Here is a 20,175-nt window from a genome sequence, read left to right as displayed (position 1 = left end):
ACTCCAATTTAGACAATGAAACTAGTTAGCCTTCCTTTCTGGTTTTCATGCATCTGGCTAAAAAAATGCTTTGTTTTCCAGGAAATATTGAATTTGTTTTTTTTTTAAATCATGAAAAACATTTCTATTTATATTAGGCCCTGTCTATCTTACTACTTTTTTTTAAAACCCCAAATTTGGGGTGTAAGCAGTGTAACCTTTAGCCAACACTATGTTAAATCCCACTAGATACAACAAATATAAACAAAAGAACAAAACAAAGACTCTTGTCAAACTAATTAAAATATGAATTTTTCAACAAATCAAATTAATTTTAAATCCTAGATGATCTGGATTTCATTATGAGTCCACACACCTATACTCAATTTCAAAAAAATCAAACTGTTTCAAGTATATCATACTATATCTAGGTTGCCAGTATGGCTCATGAGTATCATGTTGGCTTTTCTTATGAAAAATTGAGACACACCACTTTTCCTCTGAACCCAAGCATCAGTGTAATTTTATCTAAACCCTTGAGTTCTTTTTCTTTGTTGTCATATCCTCAGTTTATCTTCAAGGGTTATCTACTAAATTTTAATAAATATTTTTGGAAAGAAAGAACTAGAGGAAAATTAACTACTTTAATTAGTTAATGAATCCCACCTAGTCATGAGTCCAATCCCTTCAGGAGTACTAGTTGAAGGTTGCTGCAACTGTCCTTCCTCCCTTCGTTTTTGGAGCTCTTTAATAACAGGGCTTACTCCTAAGATCAACAAGGCACATCTATGGATCACAGAGTTGCATGCAGCAGTGTACACATCTTGACCCTCCGGAAGATCTGTGCTAACTCTTCGTTCCTGTTGGGACTGAGGAGGCTGATCATCAACTCTAGTCCCATTTCCAGTGTTCATCCTATCTCGATCCCGACTGCGAGCTACTTCACGGGCTGATAGGAAACATTGAAATATTTCTGTAACATGCAACACAAAAACAAGGTCTTAACTTCTAGGCAAAACTAAATGATAATAAAATAGTCATCTTCAGTTTAAGCCAATCATTGGCATTGACAAGTGGAAAATAACAATTTTTTCCTAACAGTAAAAAAAAGGATCCATTAACAAATAAAAAATCTACAAAACAAATTAACAAACGTAGAATAATTACTTAGTCTAGCATTTACAATGTTAAATTTAAAATGAAGGGAATAGTAAAATCTGACATGCTGCTAAACAATTCCTTCAGCAGCGCAGCAAGAAAGGGAATGATCAAAATTCTCACTCCGTTGAATACCTTCAAAGAGCCAGACTAAACAGGAAAGCTTCTACACTGCCATTTAAAAACCTCACATTTTATTTTTTAACATAAAAACACATCCCGTATTACAATGATCGGAGCAGGCATTGGCAATGTGCTATTCCTTGGATGCATTGTGCTTATGATAAACAACCTCCTGAAACCTCCTAGAGAATGGAATTTGTTTATATGGTACTATATAAAGATGGCCTGGGATTATAAAGTTAGGCTCAGGAAATAAGGAACAACTGCTACCAAGTAAAAGTAATAACTGGCTTTTTAAGCATGCCAGCTTCTGACTGTAACACTGTCTATCAGTGGCAGTGCAGGGTTAGCCATGTCCCTTAGAAGAGCATAAAAATTAGAGAAAATGCTTCCAACTAAATATTTCTAATTCTTACAATAAACTGGTGAAACTTACTGCAGTGCATGCATCCTACTCAAATTAGCCAAAACAACACAAATTCCAATACACACCAAACTGCAGCCTAACCAAAACAAGTGCTGGTTGGTCAACATCTGTGTACCTGAATTCTTGGAGAAAAGAAATCATCTGTAAGAAAGATAAACATTCCAATTTTCAATCAAATCTAGGTCCACAGACCCACCAATGGGATTTGTGTAACAGTATCCATCTGGGGGATATACAGTCATACAGAAGAACTGGTGTTGGCAGCACTGTTTACAGACAGTGCGTAGCCTGTAAAATCTAGAGGTCATTTGATTTTTGGTCTGTTCATTTCCTCTGGCGAAGTGGCTTTCCCTTCAGTCATATCTCTATTTCAGTGGGAGACACAAAAAGACTATACTCTTCTCCCATATTGCCGGTAGTAGTTCCAGCATATTTGGCAGGTGCCAATTTCTTTTTGGACTTGCCTCCTCAGAGGTCACTTTGCTAAGGTATTCTCCAACAGTCTTTCTCCCAAATATTTAGAGGCTAGTAGTAGAGTTTTTGCCTGAATATCACCACAGCAGGATTGAAGACAACCATGTCTGAATAAGAGAGATGAAACCCACAGCTCTGGCAAAAAATCTGAAAGAGCTGAGCAATGCTTTGGAAACAAAAACAGCTATTGGAATTATCTTACAGAAAGAGAGACCACCTGACCACAACATTTCCTGATCTTCAGGAGTACATCAGCCCATGCTAATATTGTTTGGGTAGAGCATGTGGATACACATGAAGCTGTCAAAGCTGTTGAGGATGCTTCAGAATTCCTCAGGAGAGATGAATCCACTTCCCCACCTCCCTTTCAGAAGGTACTGTGGCTCCTTTACCACAGAAGAAAGAAATTTAGGTAGAGAGATAACAGGTTTTGAACTACTTCACCTGGTAATATTTTCAGGACCTCTCTCCTAACCATCTGGGATTAGTTGGCTATTCACATTCTTTCCTAATCACATCTCTAGAGCTGAGTGGATTGACACCAAAATCTCAGATTTGTCTCCAGAGAGGAAATACTACTCTGTGGTCTCCCTTTCCTCCATAAGCTCAGTCCTTTTCATAATCCAAGCTCCATGTTTTGAAGGTTCTTTTAATGAGAAGTCTAGGAATTACGAGGCTTTTTTAATTTTTAAACTAAGAAGAATCCTAGTCTGTTTACCTGTGCTATGGGGGCAAAATAAAAACAAGTATGTTCTTCTAAGGGAAATGATGGCCCAATCTAGTTCTATATCTTTCTACAGTGCAAGCTGGAAGACCCTGTTGATGGGTCTATGGATCTGGGTTCGGTAGCAAATGGTGTCTCTTTATAGCTCCAGCCTGTTTCTAGGAAAACAAACTTAGGCTTTTGTTAGCTTTGGGTCACTGGGAAGAGTCTTCTGCCAAATGTTTGGCAGGCCTCTCAGTCCTTACAAATCAACAGAAAGTAGAAAACAGTCTCATCCAAGACCCCCCTCAAGCAAAGTTAAGTCCCTGAGCAGAAATTAAGCAATTTGCTATGCAGGTTCTCCTTAACCCTTGGTCAGGGTAGCCACGGCAGGCTCCTCCCTGAGGAGAGGGGAATAAGTCCTTTCTCCATGTCACTGAGAAACTCCAAACCACTTCCTCTTCCTGTTTTAATATTTGCCTTGTTCCAATCATGAGGCAAAGCAGGTTCTCTAGGATGAAACAAGCAACCTACCTCTCCTTCCCTAAAGGAAATTAACCCCTTCCTAACCTGCTAATGTGGTGATGACTAAGCAAAGGCTGGGGAGATGGATGTCTTAATAGTGGGATAATGTTTGGGGACGGCGGGGGTTAAAATATCCATTTTCACAAAGCTTTTAATATTTTCCACAGTGCATAATACACATTTGTTAAACCTTGCAAACTTACACAAAATAATTTTTAAAAACAAAACACGACTGATTTCTTTTTAAGTCAAATTCACTTTACTGCATTTTTCCACGACTGAAATGACTTCACTAACATAGAGCACATTGGGAATGTCACACTGATATAGTAACTAGCCACCTGAATATGGCTAGATGTGGTTTCATCAAAGGAGGAAAAACCACAACCTTTTAATTAACAGGCTGATTATTCCTTTCAGCCTGGGCACAAGACCCAATTCAGCAAAAACTACCAAAGCTGAAGGAATTTTGGCAATTTTCTTTGCAAGCCATATTTAAATATCAACAATTACAAATTATCTAGACAGTCCATGACGTTTACAGATGGTGGTGCAAATATGAAGTGTACTGAAAAACATACATTGGTAGTGTTACCAAGATCTGATTAAAGTAGGCATTCAACAGCATTAGTAAATTCCAAACCAATCCAATGTTAGCAACAATATATTTGATTCCAAACTCTAGAATAGGAGATATTTAAAATCTATTACTACATACATATAGAAAATATATTACAAACACACGTTTATTTAAAAGTGATGAATATTTCTTATCTTTTGACGCAATGAATATACTAAAATTTAACACAAATAAACTCAATGACATTTTGGATGTCTGAAGTAAAAACTCCTAGATTAATTTTTAATTTTTCCTGTGTCAAAAAAATGTACTGTTCTTTCTAGAAACCATGAATTGCATTCATACATTTAATGTCTACTTACTTCCGGCTGTCATGACTTCATGCTCTCTTTCCTCCTCTTCATCTTCTTGTTCTGGATGCCCCTCTTCTCTGTCTCTCTCTGCCTGCTCCTCCATTTCAGCTTCTTCATCAATGGTCCGAGTAAAAGAATGCTCTTGAGGATCAATATCTGCAGACTCCTGGTTTTCTGACATCTAGACAAAGTTGTTTAAGTTACATGGTGAAATCACTTCTCACTAAATGAAAAATTGTAATGTTGAAAAAATATTAAATAAAAAAGTTTGTACTCATTGTACTAATTGCTATCTACTTTTATGTACTTGGACGGGGTGGGCAAACTTTTTGGCCTGAGGGCCATCTGAAACTGTATAGAGGGCCGGGTAGGGAAGGCTGTGCCTCCCCAAATGGACGGGAGCTCAAGGGCCAGGCAGGATGGTCCCACGGGCCGGATATGACCCACGGGCCGTAGTTTGCCCACCTCTGTACTTGGGCCTCAACCTTTAATTGCCTGCACTGAACTTGTCCAAGTTAGACTGTGTCCTATCTAAGCTAAAGGCTTTGTAAGGCACCTTATTCAAATAATGGGTACTAAATAAATAATGAATAATAACTTACTGAAATTGAGGGCTATTAAAATCTCTATATATAGTCCACATTTTAATTTGTAAACATGCTTTAAAAACTTAAAGTCATTTTAATGAAGTGCAAAATTTCTTACTGAGGAAATGAAGAAACGTTTGGAAAGTGATCATTAAACCATAGCGTATATACAGTATTTGGTTAACAAATATATCCTCATAATATGCAGCAATATCCTATAATCAAGCAGATATTTTTCATTCTTACCCATCTGTCTCTTGAGGATGATCTAGTTTGAATAAGTTCCATGTTTTTGCAAGCAAGCAAGCGACTCCGAACTTTATACACACAGCGGTATACTTCTGCGAGGGCTTTACCAGGCTGGTATCTACAAAGAGCCATAATAGAAAAATCATACATTTCATTAAAAAAAAAAAAAGTACACAAAGATTTAAACATAGTTTCAAGTTACTTGCCTGCTCTCACCACAAGCTTGACTAAGTAAATTTGTGTGTTTCAAAAGAGCTGAAAGAACAAATCTAGACACAGTATCCAAGAGTGACTCGTTACTTAAGGTTGCACTGTCCCAATCTGAAAATAAAAACGAACCATTAAAATTTACTGGAATTTCCAAAAACTAATTCTGACAACATTTTAAAACAACATCAGTTACGAAGTTACATAAAAATCTTTCTCCCGCTAAATTTTTTGCCAATTTATAAATGAATTTAGTGTTCATGAAATAAACTAAGAGTACTGATTAACACAACACATAATGCAACAAACAAGGGGTGAACTAAAACAAAATCCTTAGAAACACCAATGAAATTTGAAATAAATCATGTTAATAATTATAGCATCATTTGCTTAAATGAGATGTTAAGAACTAACAAACTAATATTGATAGACTTGAAATATGCTTCAAAGGAACTTTCCAGCCACATCTTTCATTATTCTTTACTTAAAATTTTCTATTAGAACATTATGAAGATGCAGTTTTACTTCTGGATAACTCATCTAAAGACTGTTTGAAGTGCTGTTGTAGCCGTGTTGGTCCCAGGATATTAGAAAGATATCTTTTATTGGACCAATTTCTTTTGGTGAAAGAGACAAGTTTTCAAGCTACATAGAGTTCTTCTTCAAGGGGATGTGGAGAGTTGTCAACAGTCTTCTTCAGAGCTCTCTGTAAACTTCACAGCTTGTCTCATTCACCAGCAGAAGTTAGTCCAATCAGAGATATTACTTCACCCTACTTGTCTCTTTCAGAATGTGTTAACTACTTATGCTAAATGATCTGTATTTAGTGTGATACTCTGAGTACCTTTCCCTGATCTAAACAAGAGTTCTGTGTATGTCGAAAGCTGGTCTCTTTCACAAACAAAAGTTGGTCCAAAAAAAGATATTACCTCACTCACCCTGTTTAGTTTAAGATTGAAATTATGTGAGTTGCTTATAATTTGACCTGAAAATTACAAATACAGAAGATGATCAGAGTACTCCAAGTCTAAACTAGGAAGAGTCTTTGCTTAAGGACACCAGTCTTATCTTCAGATCTACCAGTGCAAAAATTGTGGCTGCTACAGAGATACTAAATTGCATTGAGCAAAGCTTGAATAAAAGGAGATTCTGACTAGCAAACAAGGTTTCTGAGACATTCATTTTAGATCACTCAACTGCACTGAAATTAACCCTCTCTCACATCCATATGACCAGGAAAAGGCAATGAAAACAACAAGGTTTTCCATCCTATTTATACATTTTTTTAAAAGTTTATAATATTGAAACACAACAGGGTCCTGAATAATACAAAAGTTACTAAATACTCATAGTAGAGTGACAGCTTGCTCGAGTCCCAAATAACTAAATTGAACAACAGATTTAGTAATTCATGAGCTGTCTTATGAGCCGTCCTGCTGCATTTTTGAAATCACCCAGCTTGGTTACAGTCGTGACAATCTAAAACAGACCAGTATTTTTTATTTATTTATTTATTTATTTATTTTTAAGTAGCCTTCCTCCCTTGGCATCTACATTTTTCAAACTCTGTAGGTGTTTTTCAAAAACTTATTGGAAAAATAATGGCTCTTTTAAAACAGACCTTGTTTTTATGAAGCTATAGCAATTTCAAACCCAGTAAAAAACTCTCAGTACGTAGATAAAAAATTCTACTATTAAAATAATTACAAAACAAGCTATTACTTTACTAAATGCAGCTACTTTACAGTCTTACATGTTTCTAAAAGCTCTAGGGCTAGATTGTGCATTTATAAACTGCCCTGCAAAAGGGTAGTGGGATGCACCTGTGTCATCCCAGGTGCAGCACAGAGAAGAAATCATGACCCAGCCAATCACAATTCCTTCCCTGTTGCTTCCCATTTGCCCTTGGAAAAGAAAAGATGGAGAAACAAGGGGAAATGGAGAGTAATCTGTTGCTAGCCCTGACGTACGTACACACACGTGTACGTGTATGTGTGTGTAAGGGGCAAGGCTGCACCCATGCCCTCCATTCCTGCTCAAGAAAGTTAGTGGGCTCACGTATGTCTATGCACCCAAACCCAAGGTCCAGAAAGGCCATGCAGGTGCATGTACACCAAGCCATGATTTTGCCCCCTTTAGTGTTTCAGGTTCTAATTCAGGAAGTCACTTAAGCATGTGCTTAAATTCAACCCTATTCAAGATAGCATTTAAATATATACTTAAAATTTAAGCATGTGCTTCAGCCCCATCAACCTCACGTCCTTAATTACTGTCCTTATTAGGGAAGCTTTCCTGAATTAGGACCTTACTGAGGATTGCGCAAATCTTGTTATTGTGTTTTGAGTGAAATTCCCACCCTTGAAAAACTTCAGTATTGTTGCAGGCCATTTTGAGGTCCAAAAGTCAAACTTCTTGCAACATTTTTATTAAATGTCCATTTTCACATCAAACCGTGACAATTCATAATTTTAAAAATTTCATTTCTGACTTAAAAAAAGAGGACCATGAAGAAAATAGCCTGCTTTTGCTACAACCCTACCATCAAGCAAACCCAACAAAATCTAATGTGTTTTTCACAGAAGTGGATCACTGCCACAGAATCAAAAAATGTATAAACCACATTTTAAACTTTTCCAATTCCCTTGCAAACATTTATACAGCCATACTTTCAATATTAAAAGTAAGACTAATCCATAAAAGGAAATGTTCACATAGATTCATAGATATTAAGGTCAGAAGGGACCATTATGATCATCTAGTCCGACCTCCTGCACAACGCAGGCCAGAGAATCTCACCCACCCACTCCTGCGAAAAACCTCTCACATGTATATTTGGAAACTAGTTTAAATAGAACAGCAACCTATTTCATGATTAGGGCCCTACCAAATTCACAGCCATGAAAAATCGCATCACGGACCGTGAAATATGATCTTCCCCATGAAATCTGGAGCCCAGCCAGGCAGCTCCTACCATACGCAAGGCTCCAGCTGCGAGTCCCAGTTGGGGATTGAGACTTCCTCTTCCCCTGCAGGGGTCGCTCCAGGACAGACCCACCTCCAGGATTTCTCCCTAGGCTTCCGGAAGCTCTGCAGCTTGAGCTGTCCCTTCCCCTCCATCCAGGGAGGCTGTGGCTCTAGCTGTCAGCCCTCCACTGGGACACGAGATTGCGGGGAAAACTGAACCTATGGTAACTCACCCTGCCATATCCTGCAACCTCACTTCTAGGCTGCTGCCCGTGGTGGTGCTGGCTTTAGAGCTGGGTGCCCAGCCAGCAGCCTTCCTTGCTGGCTGCCCAGCTCTGAAGGCAGTGCCCCAGCCAGCAGCAGAACAGAAGTAAGGGTAGCAATCCCATGACCCTGCTACAATAGCCTTGCAACACCCCCCACCCTCACCCCCCGACCACCTTTTAGATTGGGACACCCCCCAGTCACAACACTGTGAAATTTCAGATGTAAACATCTGAAAATGTGAAACTGACTAATTTTAAAACTCCCTGGCTGTGAAATTGACCAAAATGGACCCTATTCATGATGTTATATATCGTTATGGAGCCAAAGCAGTCTTTTTGGATCTCAAACCTTATGATTAGGGCCCAGCATTTTCCATAATGATGGTATTCACATCTTGCTGCAGACTCATGATTCAAAAATCCTTTATTTTTAAAAATAATTATGATTCTAGCCATTATAGTTGCAATGCAATAGCCTTGAAAATGTGAACTGAGCCTGGCTTGACTGAATCCGCAGACAACCTGAAAGAATAGCTCTAAGAGGTGCAAAGTGACCCATTCATCTCAGAACGCCATGGATTTCCCAGCTCAGAAATCTGTTAGTTTTCCAAGGCACAATGGAATTCGCATTCCTTCAACCAAATTCTCCATTTTGCTGCAAGCAGATGCCCAATATTTTGATTTGTCCCCTGCCCAGCAAGCCTCTGCCTGCAATTGCCTCTTATTATCCAGCTTTCCTCACAAGAGAGTGTTACAGGATAACAGCACATACTCAATGTGTTGTTCCACGGAGATAGTTGGCAGGAGCCGGAAATGGAGTGCAGTTTGCAAACACTAAGTAAGGGCTGCCAGAAATGTAGGCTGGTAAGCTAGGCAATACAAAGAGTCAAAAAAAGCTGTACATTTTTTGTGGGAAACATTTCTTGAGTATTTGTTCCTGTTTTTTCTTTAAAAAAAATGAAATCAAAATTGTATTGACCCATTCTACTAGAAAAAATAGATTTATTTTATAACAATGGTTACTTCCAAATATGAGCCATAGCTGTGTCTGTGTAAGTGTGTAGTGACTGGACTGAATGGCATGACATGGCAACATAATTTATCTTGCCATGGAATTTACATATTGTTGTCACAGAGTACACAAGGCCCGGCTGAGCATGCCTGAAGCAAGCAAGTAGCTTGGCAATAGGGCTAATAGTCTGAGCACTGTAATGTCATTATTCTGCACATAAAGTTGTCTTTCAGGTTTACAAGATATGTAGAAGTCTCCTACTTCTGTTTTCATCTTCTTACCTTTACTAACAGCATAGTCTTGCATACTGAGCCAGAGACTACGGGCTGGCTCTTTTGTACAACCCAAGGCCAAATCAACAAAGACACCAATCTCAGGTCGCAGCTTATAATCAAATGGCTTCTGTTCCTCATTTCCAGAGAGGGCCACTTCCAACAGGGAACTCATGCATTTGTCTAAAGTAAGGGAAATATTTAGGTTTTATATTCTGCTGATTTTGATAAGCACATACATTCACTGATTTTGCAAGCTATTAAAGGGGTAGAAAAAGGACATCCCAATGAACACACCATCAACCCACAAGGAAAACCCTATCATCCCCGCTCTTTCTATTCCTCAGGTCATGGAATATCCCTGTCCCCAGCTGTAAAGTTACCACTTTGTGCAGAGGCCACCACCCATACTCAGTGCCATGGCTCAGTATCAGGACTCCTGCTCCTCCATATATTTCACAGGGAGATCCAGAAAGAAGGGTGACAGCCATCCCAGCAACTGCACTGTAGTTCTGCACGTGTTTCTCCTACTGCTGTATATTCATATAGGTACGCTGTGTTTTTACTTTACAGCAAAAGCTTTTTTATCCGGCATGGTGGGGGAATGATGGGTGTCGGTAGGTCAAAAATTCCAGTTAACTAAGAGGGAGGGAATTTGGGTGGGGGTGGGGGCTCAGGGCTAGGGGATGTGGAAGCGGGTGCCAGATCCAGGCAGCAGTCACCTAGGGCAGCTCCCCGCAAGCAGCGACATGTCCCTGCTGCTCTTAGGTGGAGGCGTGTCTAGGTGGTTCTGTGAGCTGCCTCCGCCCAGAGGTGCCATCCCCACAGCTTCCACTGACCGTGGGTCCCGGACAATGGGAGCTGCGCAGCCAGCACTCGGGGCGGGGGCAGCATGCAGAGCTGCTTAGCCGTGCCTCCGCCTAGGAGCAGTAGGGACACGTCACCGCTTCCAGGGAGGCACACAGAGCCAGGTAGGGAGCCTGCTGGCCTGTGCCAAGTGGATTATAAACTGGACTTTCCATTAAGATCAGAAATTCTGTTTTATAGAGCTTTCTGGTTGGTAAATGATCCTTTTTGACAGTAAATAAGAATGTTTAATGCAAATGGAAATGAGAAATAGTACATCCAAGTTGAAATGATACAACCTGGTGAAAAAAGAAAGCTTGTTATTTTTTCCCTTAGAAAACTTGAGATAGTTGATTTTTCTGTTTATAAACATCGAAGTTCCTACACTGATTAAGCACAGGAATAAATTGCCTAGGGAGGCTGTGGAATCTCCTTCATTGGAGATTTTTAACAGCAGGTTAGACAACACCTGTCAGGATGGTCTAGATAATACTCAGTCCTGCCATGAGTGCAGGGGACTGGACTAGATGACCTCTCAAGGTTCCTTCCAGTCCTATGATTCTATGATGTGCTGAAGTTTATATTTACTTATAAACATCCAATTTCCTACTTTTTCATATTAAAATATAAATAAATCAGAGAGTTCAAATGGCAAACCATACAGCACAGATCTTTCTAAATCTGATTAGACATTTCAGAACTGAACCCAAAGATTTACCATATGTGTTTTGGTGAAATGTCATTTATGCTCATTTAGCCAGAATCTCCTTAAAGGAGAAAGGGGAGGGAGGTATAGCAAAACCTAACAAATAAATTATTTCTTATAAGAAAGAAATATAAAGATTCCACATTAAATCAAATCTTACAAATGGTAAACACAATTTAATATACTACAAAAAAGGAATAAATTGACAGAGCTTAACTGGTGGAAAAGTTAGGCCAATATTTTAGAATACAAAAATGGTAGCTATTCGCAAATTTTATTCTTTTCTTCCTCCTTTCCATCCACTCCTAGGAATCCACAGGATGAGACTTGCTTCTCATAGCCAAGACCATCCTACTGTCAATCTCAATTTGGAGGCCAAAAGCATAAATTGGCTTGGAAAGAACCAGGCTTTTATATATCTGTCTACTATGAGGGCATTTTCCAAAAGCTTCTCACCATTGTTAAGATCGTTCCATCAATTGCTATGATATTGAGTGCCCTAACATAGATGCTCTGCCAAGTACAGTGTTTCCTAACCCTGCTTAGACCAAGTGTAACTGATACTCTACTTAAAATGGTATCACCTATACAAGGATTCCTAATGTTGTTAAAATCACTGTGAGGCAAGTGACAACTAAAATATGTGCATACTTAAGTTCATGAAGGCTGGAAATTAAATATCTAGATCTCCTACAGCCTACTCCTCAAGCATCTCCAAAAGTTTGTGAGGATGGCAATACCCAGGCTTGAAAGTGTGGCAATGTTAAACTGCAATGAAAAATTATAAAAGCCTACATATAGTAAGTTTACATTTAACAATGTAGCAAACTACCTAAATGAGGAATGTCCATTTCCACTCCATCACTGAACAGTGGTGTTTTCAACCAATAGGCTGTATCCTGTTCCTCAGGGGACACATGGGATCCCTGAAGCATTCCACCAAGACAGCGTCCAATAAGCAGAGCTACAGTTCTCTCTAGATCAACAAGCCATACCCAAGATTGGGCAGGCTGTGGTAAGGGCACTCCAGCAGGATCAATTACTTCAGGTCCACCTAAACCATTATAAATAATTAGTCAAAATAGATTTAGTTTTCTATTCTGAAAAACAGACTGGAACAAAACTCAATCTGACAGAATTTACTGCTTTAGAAAATCCTACCGAAGGACATACGTACATTGCTGTAGATCCTCAGGTAACTTTTTGGGAGGTAAATATTTTAGATCTTATCATTCTCCTTGGATATGACCAATTACTTACTTTTTCCCCACCTTCCTTGTATAAGAAAGATGGTTGAAAATACTGCAGTTTTACTATCAACTTTCCAATTTAGAATTTTGGGGTTCAATTCTGGTGAGAGCAGGTACAAAAGCCTTTTTTAGTTTCACTAGTAATCTATTACTTTCATAATGGTCTTCCAATTTTGTAACTAAATTTCAAAGTAGTGAGAAAACTCCTTTTGCCTCTTAGCCATTTTATTCACCTTAACACAGTCCAGAAGATATTCCTTTGTGAATCACTTTTGGAGTGTTTATTGTGAAGACATTTTGTGCATTTTGGGACAATTTTTTAAAAATATATTGTACCTGTATGTCATCATCATCTTTGCCCCATACATGGCTGAATTTCCCTCCATAAAAGTTGTCTGTTGAACTGATAAAAAATTATTCCACTGCTTCTTAAACTTTGTCCCATATTCCACTCACTCACGATTTATTTAAAAAATTGCTTTTGCAAAACCTTTGTCACATGTTGCAAACAGCATTTCTCCAAAAAGCGGTAAACACTGTCATATATAATCTGATTAGGAAATAATTCAAAGTTTGCAAATAACTATAACAATTCCCCTTCCCAAAACCCCTACCATTTCTCCCTCCATTTTGTATTTTGGAAGGAGCATAAATATTTGACAGCATTTATTCAGATAAAAGTTAGTAGCTAATCTTGTCTATTAAAGTTAATTTTATCACACTCCATACCAGAAAGCATTAATAATACTTGAAAGTCTGGATAGTATACTATATAAAGGCACATGAGGAATAACATTTTACAACAAAAGCAAAACATGTTCATGCATTACAAACTGGGTATTTTGGCCCTAATCCTACATTCCTTGTGCACCTGAAACTCCCACTGAAGTCAAAAGGAATTATAGACATGCAGGATCAAGCAATTTGTTTGTAGTGCAAAATACTTAGTTTACAGCAAGGTATCTTAATAAATTTTCAAGGTTAGAGGGGAGGCGTACTGAGACATTTTGAGATTAAAGGGACACAAAATACACAGTTTCCAATTTATAGAACATATTTACATATTCTAATTTTAACTTGCTATTTAACATTTTTCATCTGAAAAAGAACAACTTACCATGAAGCGGCCACTGTAATTCCTGATCTTCTAATAGCGCAGCAGCAGGCAACAGTCTATTAAGGCGATCAAGAGGTGGCAATAGATCTAGCAGATAACTCAGTAAAGGCCGGGCCACTGACACAGGCAGTAACAACAATGAGTTAACAATCTGGCATAGCATACTGCCAGCTGCAGATACATAAATTACATCTACAAGGAAGAAAAGGGAGGGAATGTGTGTTTATGTTAAACAAATTACATTGTTTTTTAAATTCAGCACCCAAAAATGTCTTAAAACATTTTATATTTAAATGGTTTTGGCAAGAAAAACATCCCAATTGTCCTTAAAAGTTTAATTATTCTATATGACTTCATACTGTGACATAGTAAAATGTCCTATGAAGATCACCTTAAAAATATCTTTCTAAAGCACATTTTTTTAACAAGTTTACATGAGACTATGATGCATACATAACCCTAATTTGTAACGTTTTCAAAATGTACCTGTGTTGGGTTTTTTGTTTAATATACATCACCTTAAAAAAAATCACACTTGACTAAAATATTTTTATGAATATACTACACTACCACTACAACAAGCATAACTAAAAGCAGTTAAGATTTAAAAATTCCCCTTAACTTTATCTTCACGTTTACTTTATGCACAATGTGCTATCAAATGTACCATCTGTTTTTTTCTGCTGCATCTGTGCAATTAGTCAATTTCCTGTTTGGTCAGGTTTTGCCCCACACAGCAACAAGGGACAGAAAAACATTTGAAATTTATTGGAATCTAAGTAAACAAAAATTGTCAAGTGAGCTGAGGGCATGGCTACACTTGCAGATGTAGAGCGCTGGAAGTTAAACCAGCCTTCGGAGGCTGCAGCAGGGGAAAATGCAGCCGTGTGTTTACACTGTCAGATTCAAGCGCACTGGCGTGGCCACATTAGCAGCTCTTGCAACACCACAAAGAGCAGTGCATTGTGGTAGCTATCCCAGTGTGTAAGCTGCTGCAACATGCTTTCCAACGGGGCAGGGGAGGGGGGAGAGAGTGTGACAGGGAGTGTGTTGTGTGTATGTGGGGGGAGAGAGAGTGTGGGTTTTTGGGGGGCTGAGAGCATGTCAGCATGCTGTCTTGTAAGTTCAGACAGTAGCAGATTCCTTCCCCCCAAGACACACCAGCAGCAACATTCCACAGTAATGGCTTGCTTTGTCCCAGAGCAGATAAGCATGCCTGATGTCAGAAACGGAGCTTTGAAAGGGGATATCCACATTCCTGCAGCCGATTCCAAAACAATGAGAAGAGTGGCCACTTGACTTCAGGGGACTATGGGACGTTTCTGGAGGCCAATCTCATTCACACTGATGCCTGGACGTTTCAGCTGGGGCACAGCAAACTTCATGCTTCTCATGGAGGTGGATTACCAGGACACTCCAGCTGCAGAGTCCAGGCGTTCTACGTGCCTTGCCAGTGTGGACGCGTCACGAGTTAGAGTGCCCGGGGCTGCTTTAATGTGCTCTAACTTGCAAGTGTAGCCAAGCCCTCAGAAGCAGTTGTGGTACCTGAAGTTACTTTAAACTCTTTTTTAATTAGTATATTTCAAGTTTGTGGTACCTCTTTAAACTTGACCTTTTTAGCAATATATACCTCTTAGTTTTTCCCCAACACTGCCATTCCAAGAACTTTCCTTAAGAAGAGTTGCAGAACGTGAATAGGTATCTGTAGCATGCGGCAGTAAAAGCTGGAGGTGTTTGTGTAGCAGTGCCACACTGCTAGAATTCTGGAAAAAAGAGAAACTACGTATAACAAAATAATACAAACGTATTTTAGAAGGTTTCATCATGTATTAGACAAATACACATTATTCAAATCTTATCCTATGTAGATGCTCACACAATGAAGAGGAGTAATGTTATATTTCCAGAAGATATGACCAAAAAGCCCACGTACCTCACTAACACTGTTGGTATGACAATAAGCCAGCAATTGTTTCTGCAGTGAACACAACAGCTCATGAAGATGAGCAGGTTGGCTGTTTTCAGATGATGATGTCCCAAGTAAAAACTTATCACTATTCTTTTCCAACTCTCCAAAGGCTTGATCCTAATTAGACAAAAGGAATAATCACATATTGTCCATTTTAAAATATTATAATACTCTTAGTATCTTAAAATGAAACTCTTTCACCTCCAAATATTTACAGTTGGGATTTACAAAAGAACCCAAGAAAGTCAATGGGAACTGGGCTCCTTACTCTCTTGGGTTCCTTCGAAAATCCCAGCCTACATAAATTTGGACTTCTCAGCTGATAGGCTGCATAGAAGAGTGCAGCAGAAGCCCACTGGCTCACACAAATCTGGAGGGAGGATTTATGAACCCTTTTCATCTGTCTGGGGCACCATCCTGCATCTGGGAGCAACTATATATAAACAGAAGTCAAATGCAACAATAAGTATTACAACAATAATATCAGACCCTTCGTATTAGGGATAGTAAATTAGTTTTAGTCCTGTTTTAGGGGGGAAATGAGGCTAGTGCAGGTTCCTGTTGCAGGTCTCTTGAACAAACATTAAAGGAGGAACATAATTATTTTACCCAAACGAAAGAGAATTTTTTAAAAATAACTTGATTACTACTATAAAAAATTAAAGACAAGCCCTAAACATACCGTGTAAAATCCTAAATTTCTTAGCAGAGTCTTCATTAAAATTTCAGCTAGATGAGTATCAGGATGGCTGCTCTGGACACCATATGTTTGATCAGAGAGGTTTCCATAGCCAACACATAGTGAGGAAACTTCTGTTGCATCAGATGGTGAACTATAACCAAGTAGCGAGGCTACATGGGTATGATCTTGCAAACTCGTCAGAATAATATCCAATTGCATTCTCTAAAGGAAATAATTAGATAGGAACAATTGTTCTTGTTAGACAACTTGTTAGACAACAAAGTAATGAACTTTAAAAGTTAGAAATTTTTTCCTTTAACTATTAAAACACTTGGGTAATGTAACCACCTGCTAACAAAGTTTGATGACTAGCTTTCACTGCAGATTTTCAAAGATAAGCACTCGATCAATATACTGGACTAGATGACAGTCTAAAGCAGGGATGGGCAAACTTTTTGGCCCGTGGGCCACATCTGGGTATGGAAATTGTATGGTGGGCCATGAATGCTCATGAAATTGGGGTTGGGGTACAGAAGGGGGTGTGGGCTCTGGCTGGGGGTGCAAGCTCTGGGGTAGGGCCAGAAATGAGGAGTTCAGGGTGCAGGAAGGGGCTTTGGGCTGGGGCAGGGGGCTGGGTTGTGGGAGAGAGATCAGGGCTGGGCACAGGAGGGGGTCAGGGGTGCAGCCTCTGGGCAGCGTTTACCTCAAGCAGCTTCTCGGCACACACGCGTGGAGCAGCCTTCGACCCCGCTACCTGGCTGGAGCATGGGAGCAGGGCAAGCCCCAGACCCTGCTCCCCAGCAGGAGCTCGAGGGCCAGATTAAACTGGCTGGAGGGCCGGATGTGGCCCACAGGCCATAGTTTGCCCACCCCTGCTCTAAAGATATCTAGGATGCTTTAGAGAGAATTAACTCAATATTCCCATCATTCAGGGGGACAGAACAGATGCCAGACTAGAAGATCCTCTCCAACTCAGTCTTAAGAAACTGTGGCTAACAAATTCACAATGCTCTTCATAATGACTTAGCAAAACAACAGTATAAATGAAGCTCAAGCAGAAAAAATTCAGTAAATTTGTATTATTTATGGCAATTGTGAGGTCTAGAGGTTTAAGCGAACAATTACAAACCACAGAAGAGAGCACATAACTTCATGGAAGAAGATGAAAAAAGCAACTTAGAGTCACCATATCCTACAGTCAACCTTTTCCAGCTTTGTATTGTGGTACTCTCAGTACACAAGGTTTTGTAAAAGACAGAATGGGTAAAGGAAAGAAGAATTTTGTTTCTAAACACTTTTCACTACAACATTTTAGTGTACTGCTCATGTCATACAATTTAGAATGTAAGAATCTTCTTTTAATCTGTAGACCACACTACTTTTGCTAACTGTATAATCAGTGTCAGACAATTACTAGGCATAACCAACAGTTACATTGTTAAATATCCTTGGTGTCATCTCAGCATGTTGGAATCAGATTTTACAGAGTTTTGTACAATTCTCAATGCATTAATAAATAAGGTATCCATGCAGTATACCCATATTTTAGTTTATTCTGTCTGTAACATCCACCTTGTCATAAATCATTCACTTGATTCAGTGCAGCCTTTTGAAAGCCAAAACTGCCCATTAAACTGCCTATATTTAACCCAGCCAAGCTTCACTCATCTGACTGTACGATATCCTAACTTATACCATGCTTCCATATAACTTTGGACAAATCTCATACTTAAGTTTTAATTCCTTTGACCAAAAAGTGAGAGTTACATTAACAAAAGTACACTAATGTGGATGTACTTATGAAATCCTTTAAACCTATCCCAATGCCTTTGTTCTGAGATGCTCCACACTGCTTGTCTGTATGCACTGTAATCACTATCAGTTAACAGGGGATAAGTTAAATTATAAGGAGTAGCGAAAACTCCAGTCTACTAACTATTATACAGGAGGTCAGGCTAGATGGTCACAATGGCCCCTTCTGGCCATATAATCTATAAATCTATGAAGATACCAGGGTTCTTAGTTTGTGCTGGCCCTAGTGTACTGTACTTTGAGAAACAATCTTCCAGTTTTGTTAGAATTCGTACTCATAATTCTGACATCATTCTAGTACACTGTATACTCCATAGTACTCAAGTTTAAAGGCCGTGATTATCCTATGTGACAGCTGCCCAATGTTATTTTAAACTTAAGGCTCAAATGCTGAAGACCCACAGTTCCCATCCATTTCAAATCAGGGAAAGGTCTTTTTGTTCTGTGTCTGTAGCATGCCTAACACAATGGGGTCCTGGTCCATGACTAAGGCTCCTAGGCACTACAGTAATAAATAACTAAAACAAACAAACAAAGGTCTGTCTTTAACTTCCCACTCTATGATGGGGTGGGCAAGAGGAATGTCTCAACAGGATATTCCCCACTCCTCAAATGAAGCACTGCTAAATGTAACTCCTCTGCCCAGCAGTAAATCACTAGGCCTGCTTTTCTTCTTTCCCACAAGGAAGGAAAGGTATACAGAGAACCTGGTCTGAAGCACACTCTACTCCAAGATACCACTGTAGCTTATGCTCACTCATTTCACTAATAGAAGTATAGGATCTTTACCACTGGGGTTTGGGTTATAAACATTATGGGGAAGGATAGCCATCCACACACACTGGATAGCTGAGATTTAGGCTCCTGGACTACACACCCCGTGAGGAGTTAAAATTTGTATTCTGTTCCTGATTCTACGATTGACTTGTTGGATGACACTTGGCAAGTCATCCAACCCTTTTGTGTTAATCTCAGTTGCTCACATTTGTAAAAAAAGGGACAGTAATACTTATCCACTTTTGGAAAGTGCTGTAAAATCTATGTATAAAAAGCATTACACAAGTATTCTGATTATTAGTACAGAACCACAAGATCTAATTCCAGCACTTTTCCTTACTTTTGAAAAAAGATTTAGGGCACCGGCAACATAAGATTTTTAAATTTACATTGTTCAGATTTGTTTAATTAGATTGGCTCTCAACAGCAATTGACCTTCAAACTGCTCCAGGTGTATCTTCTAATATAGGTATTCACATAATTACTTTCAAAGGGTGACATAGTTTTACAAGGCCTTACCTGTCCCTTTGATAAGCTCTCCCATCTATCAGGGCCTTGGGGTAGAAGAGAATGCAGCAATTCCATTCTTTCTCGCAAGGGAGGCAGTAGCATAGTTGCACCTACTGACAGAGTCTCAATTACAACCTAACATGAAAGGAGAGGGGGAGACAACACTTTATATTTTGAAATATTTTTCTATCAACATAATGGCTCAGGGACTCATTCACCTGCACATCTACTCATTTGATAGATGCCATCATGTGCCAGCAATGCCCGTCTGCCATGTACATTGGCCAAACTAGACAGTCTACATAAAAGAATAAATGGACACAAATAGGACATCAGGAATGGTAACATAGACAAGCCTATAAGAGAACACTTCAATCTTCCTGAACGTTCTATAACAGATTTAAAAGTAGCCATACTTGAACTAAAAAACTTCAGAAACAGACCTCAAAGAGAAAAGGAGTACTTGTGGCACCTTAGAGACTAACCAATTTATTTGAGCATAAGCTTGAAGTGAGCTACAGCTCACGAAAGCTTATGCTCAAATAAATTGGTTAGTCTCTAAGGTGCCACAAGTACTCCTTTTCTTTTTGCAAATACAGACTAACACGGCTGTTACTCTGAGACCTC

At 39.1% G+C, this 20,175-nt stretch overlaps 1 protein-coding gene across 9 annotated transcripts in view; it reads right to left on the bottom strand.

The window, feature by feature from the left end:
- HERC1 (HECT and RLD domain containing E3 ubiquitin protein ligase family member 1) overlaps positions 1-20,175 on the bottom strand; it is a 217,521-nt gene that overhangs the window by 119,335 nt on the left and 78,011 nt on the right. For 6 of the 9 annotated variants that reach the window (XM_073303562.1, XM_073303563.1, XM_073303568.1 and 3 more), the window contains exons 13-23: positions 19,558-19,683; positions 16,450-16,671; positions 15,732-15,884; positions 15,429-15,561; positions 13,799-13,990; positions 12,264-12,485; positions 9,889-10,062; positions 5,365-5,479; positions 5,156-5,276; positions 4,332-4,503; positions 646-952 (exon numbers count right to left, since the gene is read on the bottom strand). In XM_073303562.1, the coding sequence (XP_073159663.1) occupies positions 646-952; positions 4,332-4,503; positions 5,156-5,276; positions 5,365-5,479; positions 9,889-10,062; positions 12,264-12,485; positions 13,799-13,990; positions 15,429-15,561; positions 15,732-15,884; positions 16,450-16,671; positions 19,558-19,683 (1,937 nt within the window). The remainder of the gene's footprint in view (positions 1-645; positions 953-4,331; positions 4,504-5,155; positions 5,277-5,364; positions 5,480-9,888; positions 10,063-12,263; positions 12,486-13,798; positions 13,991-15,428; positions 15,562-15,731; positions 15,885-16,449; positions 16,672-19,557; positions 19,684-20,175) is intronic. The other 3 variants (XM_073303567.1, XM_073303569.1, XM_073303570.1) reach the window with 3 other exon arrangements.

This window comes from Lepidochelys kempii, chromosome 10 (assembly GCF_965140265.1).
Source record: "Lepidochelys kempii isolate rLepKem1 chromosome 10, rLepKem1.hap2, whole genome shotgun sequence".
Taxonomy (NCBI): domain Eukaryota; kingdom Metazoa; phylum Chordata; order Testudines; family Cheloniidae; genus Lepidochelys; species Lepidochelys kempii.
This window is presented reverse-complemented; position numbering and strand designations above follow the sequence as displayed.